Below are 9,105 nucleotides of genomic sequence, written 5' to 3' on the forward strand. Positions count from 1 at the left end.
CTGGGCCCCTAGTGCCTTGAGGGCCACCAGGTCTCGCATGTGCACAGTATGAATAGGGCCCGCCGGCCAGGAGGGCAGTGAGGACAGAACCCGAACCTGAAGGACAAGGGTCCCTGCCTCCAAGCACCAGGACCTGGGGCCAGATGGCGTCCGGCATGGCCTGGGGGCCCTGCGGGTGACTCCGGTGAAGGTACAGAGGGAGGTAGAGAATGATTGCTGCTCTCTCCCTGCCAAGTCCTGAGCCACAGCCTCCAGAGGGAGCCAAATGCAACCCTTTGAAGCAGCACCGGACCGTGGAATCCAGAGCTGAGCAAACTGACCACCTTGCTGCCCTACCCCGAGGACGTGCAGCCCGGCTTGACAAGCTCTGCATCCTCAGGCTGGTCGTGGGCTACCTGAAGGTTGAAGAGCTGCTTTGCAGGTAAGCGGCCGCGTGGCTTCCAGATCAAGCTACGAGAGGAGCTTGCCCACAAGCTCTAAGCGTTGACCTTCTGTGAGGCAGAAGCGGCACCCGCAGTGTTTGGGTCCCGGACACAGGAAGAAGGCCTCACGCTCAGCTCAGGTACATAGGTGACCCAGACTGCAGGTGTGTCTCTCTGCCCAGCCTGTCATATGGACCCTGGGCTCTGCTCTCTGTGGAAGGAGATGGGCACGGGCTTCCCACCAGGCTCACAGAATGGCAGGTGCAGAGGAGAGGTCCTAGCAGATGGTCTACTTCTTTCCTTCCTTTACTTTATCATTTCTTGTGATAAATTAAATGTTCCTCCATCTTCCAGAGCTTTGGCTCAGAACAAAGGGCTCATTTTTCTGAAGCTATGAACTGGGCTATTTCTTATAATCTCCCAGAGCACTTTTTCTCCTAAACTTCCTTACCATGTAACGGGCACAGTCTACTCGTCTGTTTCCTACCTGCTAATCCACTGTGTCATGCTGAGAGCTAGTCCTAACCCATTCCTGTGCTTGGGACTTGTACGCAGTAAAACTGAGTGATGCAGCTGAGCACATCCCCTCCATAGCTAGTAAGCAGCCGCACAGGAAAGACAGCCCAAGGAAGACTCTGGGCCTGAACAACACGGGACAGATGGTTTACAGCTGCTCGAAAAGAAACTCAAAGATGAAACGGGTCTAGTCAACCTTGAAAATACACTGAGAACTATGAAATTACCCAGCTGCAGGGGTAACTGCAAAGCAGCAGCACCTGTGGAGTCTCGTACAGCAGTGCTGTGGACTGTCCAAGCAGGGGTCCACTGTGACCCCAGGGGCTGGGGTCAGGGCATCGGGGAGGGCCGCTAAATGGGCACCGGCTTTCCTTTTGGGGGTGTGGATCCAGTATCTTGGATGGAGAGAGAGGTGGTGGTTTCTCAGTTTAAAATGGTTAATTTTAGGCATACGTGAATCCCACAGGGGCTGGGATCCTTTGCGGGGAGGGAGGCAGGGGTCCTTTGCAGGCCTGTCAGCCCTCGAAGACCCTGAATAGGTCCTCTGCTGCCTCTGCCATTGTCTCCAGGCAGTCTGCCCACGTGTCGCTAGTTCGGCCTGTCCCCACCCACTGGGCTGTGCTGCAGGCCACTGACAGTGGTAGAGACCTCAGACCCTTGCCCTCGCTCTGACCCTCTGCCCAGGATGGCCCAAGGTAAGGGGCACACATGGGACCTGGGCTGCCCTGGAGAGCAGCTGTCTACCAGTCGTGTGCTGTGAACTGCTTTCGTGAGGAACACCTTGATCCTCAGCAGGTCCCGGCCCTGGTCTGGGCAGAGCTGGGGGCCTGAGTCCTCTCACAGTACATTAAGAAGATAATTCACCATGACCAAGTGGGATTTATCCCCAGGATGCAAGGCTGGTTCAACACTCGGAAAGCAATCAATGTGATAGATCATATCAACAAGAGAAAAAACAAGAACCATATGATCCTCTCAATAGATGCAGAGAAAACATTTGACAAAATACAGCATCCATTCCTGATCAAAACTCTTCAGAGTGTAGGGATAGAGGGAACATTCCTCAGCATCTTAAAAGCCATCTATGAAAAGCCCACAGCAAATATCATTCTCAATGGGGAAACACTGGGAGCCTTTCCCCTAAGATCAGGAACACAACAGGGATGTCCACTCTCACCACTGCTATTCGACATAGTACTAGAAGTCCTAGCCTCAGCAATCAGGCAACAAAAAGAAATAAAAGGCATTCAAATTGGCAAAGAAGTCGTCAAACTCTCCCTCTTAGCAGATGACATGATACTGTACATAGAAAACCCAAAAGACTCCACCCCAAGGTTGCCAGAACTCATACAGCAATTTGGCAAAGTGGCAGGATACAAAATCAATGCCCGGAAATCAGTGGCATTTCTATACACTAACAATGAGACTGAAGAAACAGCAATTAAGGAGTCAACCCCATTTACAATTGCACCCAAAAGCGTAAGATACCTAGGAATAAACCTAACCAAAGAGGTGAAGGATCTATACCCTAAAAACTACAGAACACTTAAAGAAATTGAGGAAGACACAAAGAGATGGAAAAATATTCCATGTTCATGGATTGGAAGAATTAATATGGTGAAAATGTCTATGCTATCCAGGGAAATTTTCACATTCAATGCAATCCCTATCAAAATGCCATGGACTTTCTTCAGAGAATTAGAACAAGTAATCTTAAGATTTGTGTGGAATCAGAAAAGACCCCGAATAGCCAGGGGAATATTGAAAAAGAAAACCATATCTGGGGGCATCACAATGCCAGATTTCAGGTTGTACTACAAAGCTGTGGTCATCAAGACAGTGTGGTACTGGCACAAAAACAGACACACAGATCAATGGAACAGAATAGAGAACTCAGAAATGGGCCCTCAACTCTATGGTCAACTAATATTCGACAAAACAGGAAAGACCATCCACTGGAAGAAGGACAGTCTCTTCAATAAATGGTGCTGGGAAAATTGGACATCCACATCGCAGAGGAATGAAACTAGACCACTCTCTTGCACCAGACACAAATATAAACTCAAAATGGATGAAAGATCTAAATGTGGAGACACGATTCCATCAAATCCTAGAGGAGAACACAGGCAACACCCTTTTTGAACTTGGCCACAGCAACTTCTTGCAAGATACAATTATGAAGCAAAGGAAACAAAAGCAAAAATGAATTATTGGAACTTAATCAATATGAAAAGCTTCTGCAACAGCAAAAGAAACAGTCAACAAAACCAAAGACAATCTACAGAATGGGAGAAGATATTTGCAAATGACATAATCAGACAAAGGGCTCATATCCAAGATCTATAAAGAACTTGTTAAACTCAAAAACCCAGAAACAACCAATCCAATCATGAAATGGGCAGGAGACATGAACAGAAATTTCACCAAAGACACACACATGGCCAACAAGCACATGAGAAAATGCTCCACATTACTTGCCATCAGGGAAATACAAATCAAAACCACAATGAGATACCACTTCACACCCGTGAGAATGGGGAAAATCAACAAGACAGGAAACCACAAATGTTGGAGAGGATGTGGAGAAAGGGGGTACCCTCTTGCACTGTTGGTGGGAATGTGAACTGGTACAGCCACTCTGGGAAAACTGTGTGGAGGTTCCTCAAAGAGTTAAAAATAGACCTGCCCTACGGACCCAGCAATTGCACTGCTGGGGATTTACCCCAAAGATACAGATGCAGTGAAACGCCGGGACACCTGCACCCCGATGTTTATAGCAGCAATGGCCACAATAGCCAAACTGTGGAAGGAGCCTCGGTGTCCATCGAAAGAAGAATGGACAAAGGAAATGTGGTCTATGTATACAATGGGATATTCCTCAGCCATTAGAAGGATGAATACCCACTATCTGCTTCAACGTGGACGGAACTGGAGGGTATGATGCTGAGTGAAGTGAGTCAATCGGAGGACAATTATCATATGGTTCCACTCATACGGGGAATATAAAAAACAGTGAAAGGGATTATAGGGGAAAGGGGAGAAAATGAGTGAGAAATATCAGATAGGGTGATGGAACATGAGAGACTCCTAACTCTGGGAAGCAAACAGGGGTAGTGGAAGGGGAGGTGGGGGGGGGGGGACGGGGTGACTGAGTGATGGGATCTGAGGGGGGGCACTTGATGGGATGAGCAGTGGATGTTATGCTATATGTTGGCAAATCAAACTCCAATAAAAAAATATACCAAAAAAAGAGCTAAGCCAAACAGGAACATTAAACATTTTCTCTTCCTCAGCCACCCTAAAGGACAGCATTGCAGACTGCCCAGCTGACCGACCCATGAATCCAGGAGGAAGTGAGCATGCCTCTCCACAGGTCAATCTAGAACTGTTTTCTGAAGGAGACTTGCTTATTCGGGTACTGTATGACATTTTCCAAATCTATCTCCTGTCAGTGGTTATGATAATAGCAGAATTGGGGCCTCAGAGGTTTTCAAAAAACATTTCATTTCAAATCTTGTTGAATTTATCTTTAATTATCAAGTCAATTTTCTGGTTGGATAAAGTATTCTATATCTATTCCTTCCATTTTTCAGACAATTCTATAACCAAAGTGCCATGTGGGTGAGAGTCACACAGGGCAGAGTCAGAAACCCTTGATGTCCATCCCTGAGAGCCAACGGCTAGTCAAAGAGCAGCCACCTCTCCCCACAAGGGTGATGCTGCATGTGTCCTATCTGTTTCAGGAAGTGTGAGACTCAGGGGGAGGGATGTATGTGTAAATCATACCATAAGCCATCAAACACAAGAAAGGAAACAAACGTACAAAGGAAAAATATCTTTTGTGTATATGGAAATATTAGCAATATTAGCATACCATATTTCATTTTTACTAACTTTGGGCACTTGAACATTTTCTTTCTCTGAAATTTTCTATCTAAATATGATATGTTGGGCAGCCTGGGTGGGCTCAGCGGTTTAGCGCCACCTTCAGCCCAGGGCCTGATCCTGGAGACCCGGGATCGAGTCCCACATCGAGCTCCCTGCATGGAGCCTGTGTCTCCCTCTGCCTGTGTCTCTGCCTCTCTCTCTCTTTCTCATGAATAAATAAATTAAATATTTAAATAAATAAGTAAGTAAGATATATTGCTGGTACCTTAGCAAGGAATCCAGGTTCTGGGTGGCTCAAATGTAACAGATCTTTACCTGCCAAACCAGAAGTACAAAACTTCCACAGACAGTTCAGGAGGAACATGCATCACCACTGGGTGAGTGGCCACAGAAGAGGCTGGGTCTCCTCTTTAGGAAAGAAAGGGTGGCATGAAAGATCACCGCATCTTTATTTGTATGGTAAGGGCTTATCTAACTATTGAGACAAATCATCACTTTTCTCAGAGTAACTTAAAAGTCAATCTGTGATCTCTCCCCACTCTCAAGCTGAAATAACTACATTTTTAATGCTTCAGATCTAAGAAAGAAAGAAAGAAAGAAAGAAAGAAAGAAAGAAAGAAAGAAAGAAAGAAAGAAAAGAAAACAACTCCAAAAGGCGTTTCGCCAGGGGAAAAAAAATCCTGACCACGTGCTCTGGGCAGGGAAGGCAGGGCTCCTAACCTCGGCGGGAACCAGAGAAACAAAGATACAAGTGACTTTGTCTAGGAAATAAACACAATCCCGGGGTGGGAGTAAGGACAAGGAGAACCGTGTGGGACCCAGAAAAGGCAATCAAATGTGAACGGAGGCTCACCCTTCTGGAAACACGCAGCCAGCACGGAGCGGCGGGCGCGACCGCAGGCCCCAGCAGCGCCCGCCGCGCACGCGGAGCAAAGGGCGGGGAGTCTCGGGGCACGCGCTAACCGCAGGGGCTCCGTGTTTCAACAGAAAAACCACTTCCGCCCTCCGCAGAGGCTGAATCTTGTTCGTATCCCAAGAGGCCTCATCCACCAGGGCGGCCTCGGGCCCGGGGTCCCCAGGGCGGCCCTCGCGGGGCGGGCGTCAGGACGGACACGGGCCGCCGCCGGCAGAGCACAGGACTGGGCGGGGCCTGCGCGGGCCGCAGCGGGACGGGGCGGCGGAGCACTCGGCGGCCGCGGGCACGAGGGCCCCAGAGCGCGGCGCCCCGGGGTGGAGGCGCCTCCGCAGCAAGCCGGCGGGACCCAGACGCGGCCGCTCGCGCCCCCCACGGCACCCACGGGGGACCCCGACTCGTCGCTCCCCAAGGCGGCGTCTGCGCTGCGGGCTGCGTCCTCGTCGCTGGAACGAAGCCGCCGCAGGAGCCGCCGAGCCCCCCGCGGCTGCCCTCGCTCTCGACCCCTGCCGGCGCCAGAGCCGCGCTCCCAGCAGGCAGGGGCTCCGCGACGCCGGCACACGGGCCCAGGCACCCGCGGTGAGCGGAGCCCGCGCCGACCGAGGGACACCGCGGCCCGCAGGACGAGGGGCGGAGGGGAACGTCCAGGGGGCCCCGCGTGGGGTCGGGCTGCCGGGCACGGGGGGGGCACCTTGGCGGCGACCAGCGCTGACACCGGGTCTGGGCGAGCGGGTCCGACGGGTCCTTCCGACGTCGGAGAACTCCGGGGCGTCACGGGAGGTGGTCGCCGAAGGGCGGGGCGGGAGGACGGGCCGGGCACGCCCCGGGCGCTGGGGGAGGCCGGGGCAGCTCGTGGGACACCGCGGGGCCGGGGCCGGCCGACCGGGGCATCTCAGGGAGACCGGGTCAGGCCCTCGGCCCCAGGATCCGGCCGGACGAACCCGGAAATCATGTGCCCTGGGCCAGGCCGCACGCGGGGGCGGGCCCTGCCGGCGGCTCAGGGGTCTGGCCCCGGCCCCCCGCAGGCGGCCCGGCGTGGTCGGGCCGCTGGGCACGCGGACACCTCCAGCCCCGGGGGAGGGCTCCGGCGGCGGCGGCGGCGGCGGCGGGCAGCCAAGGGGACAAGCGCCGCCCTCGGCCGGGGTGGGGCGCAGGGAGCCGCGGGCGGGCGGGGGCGGGCTGCACGGCGGGGCCCCTCACCCTGCGCCCCCGAGGGCCGAGGGCCAGGGCTTCCCCCGACGGTCCCGGCTCCGCCCCACTCCCGGGGCTGCAGGCGCGGGCCTCGCCGGGCGCTCGGGGTCCTGAGGGCGCTGATCCCGGCGACGCGCCCGCCCCCGCCCTCGCCCCAGGCCCGTGCTTCGCGGCGAGGACACGGGCCGCCCGACAGGGACGCGGAACCACGACGCAGCAGCCACGGCCCGACCCACGGGGAGCCGCGGCCGCCGAGGAGCGTCGAGGTACGGGCGGCTTCGTCCCACCTGCAGGCGGCGGCGGCCGACAACCGCCACAGCCGGGCACGCGGGGCCACGCGGGGGGCAGGACGTGCCGGAGCCGCGCCGCCGTCCCCGTCCCCGTCCCCGGGGGGCCCCGAGGGCCGCTGCGCCGGGGAGGGCTCCCGCGCGGCCACGGGCGGGCACAGGGGGCGTCCGGGAGGCCGCCGGAGGCAGACGGGTCCGCGGGACGGGCGCGCCACGGGCTGGGGGCCCAGGTGCCTCCGCCCGCACAGCTCGAGCGGAGGCCGCGTGCTCCCCCTGCCCGCCCCGCGGCGAGGCCCCGAGCTGCTCCGCCGCCCGGCCGGAAGCCAGGGCTCCACGGGGCCTCCGCGCCTCCCCTGCTGCTGCCCCGGAGCCGGAGCCGGAGCCGGAGCCGGAGCCGAGCCGAGGAGACCTCGCGGGAACTGCCGTCGGGACAGCCTCAAGCGGAAACCGGCCTCACCCGGCCCAGGGCGGCAGGAAGCGCCAAGACTTCCGGGCGGGCCGCCGCCACGCTCAGCCAGTGAGAAGCCGCCGCCATCACCGGCAGCCAATGAGAAGCCTCTGCCACGCTCAGCCAATGAGAAGCCACCACCATCACCGGCAGCCAATGAGAAGCCTCTGCCACGCTCAGCCAGTGAGAAGCCGCCGCCATCACCGGCAGCCAATGAGAAGCCGCCGCCGCGCTCAGCCAGTGAGAAGCCACCGCCATCACCGGCAGCCAATGAGAAGCCGCCGCCGCGCTCAGCCAGTGAGAAGCCGCCGCCATCACCGGCAGCCAATGAGAAGCCTCTGCCACGCTCAGCCAGTGAGAAGCCGCCGCCATCACCGGCAGCCAATGAGAAGCCGCCGCCGCGCTCAGCCAGTGAGAAGCCACCGCCATCACCGGCAGCCAATGAGAAGCCGCCGCCGCACTCAGCCAGTGAGAAGCCGCCGCCGCCCTCCAATGGGCTTTCCTTCCATACAGCCCCGCCCACCCCCCTCCATATAAAAGCGTTTCCCGCCCGCCGCTTCCAGGCTGCAGCGCCTCTGCTGCTCCTGGGGAAACCCGATTCGCCGGTAGAATAACCGTTTTATCTTGCAAGGTCGACACTTTCCGGCCTGCGAATCCTCCAGCCCTGCCTGGGAAGCGGAGAACCCAGCTCGAAGACTATCTTTCCTCTCACGGATCTACGTGGCGCCCCTCGCCCGAGGAGGCCGTTAACCCCGTGACCCGCCCTAAGTCACTAAAAGCCATTTTCGTGGGCTCCGGGGCCCCGGAAGCGACCAGTAAGGAATTCTGTTCTTCAAAAACCGTTTCTGTTGCTCAGAAGCCAGTTTCCATCAGATGTTGATTTGGGCTTTGCAGACTGTAACCCACGCCCTGGGTTTCCTGACAAAACACCGTGTTCTGGAGGACGCGAGTCCCAAGGAGTGGACCCGCCCCCCCCCCGGCCGGACCCCCGGGCGGCCTCGCGCTACCGAACTGTGCCCGTGTCAGGTTGTACTTGAGAAAAGTGCAAGACATTTTTGAATATTTTCTGCGGAGTTTCATGAATATGCTTTTGCGACGACTTAATGTGAATCTTTTGTAACCTGCCAGTAATCTTAATGTGCGACCATACTGTATTATCAGGCTTGTAAAATGTATGGACTATAAAAAGAAATTCTGAAAAGATGCAAAACTAATGCTGTACTCATGCATTAATTACTGAAAAGTTGCACTGGCTCATCATTCCATTGTTGAATGGAAGCATCGTTCAAATTTATGAAATGACTATTCACGACTCAGTATTTTCTGGCAAGAAAAACAATTATTCATTCAACAAATATTAGTGTTAGAGGTGTTAGGGTGCGTCACTGAAATTCTGCCCTGTAGAGACTTCGGTCCTAGAGCAGAGATGGGAATGCAGAA

General features: G+C 55.5%; 1 protein-coding gene across 1 annotated transcript; it reads left to right on the top strand.

Moving 5' to 3' along the window:
- Positions 1 to 342: 342 nt before the first annotated feature.
- On the top strand, positions 343 to 8,853 carry LOC119878300 (collagen alpha-1(I) chain-like; the record flags this gene model as incomplete). The annotated part of the gene is made up of 3 exons (XM_038588947.1): positions 343 to 421; positions 5,864 to 8,133; positions 8,297 to 8,853. Coding segments are annotated over 3 exons (2,468 nt in total), but the record flags the coding sequence as incomplete, so codon positions are not given.
- Between the last annotated feature and the right edge of the window lie 252 nt (positions 8,854 to 9,105).

The sequence above is a fragment of the Canis lupus genome, unplaced genomic scaffold (genome assembly GCF_011100685.1).
Source record: "Canis lupus familiaris isolate Mischka breed German Shepherd unplaced genomic scaffold, alternate assembly UU_Cfam_GSD_1.0 chrUn_S1418H1601, whole genome shotgun sequence".
Lineage (NCBI taxonomy): Eukaryota > Metazoa > Chordata > Mammalia > Carnivora > Canidae > Canis > Canis lupus.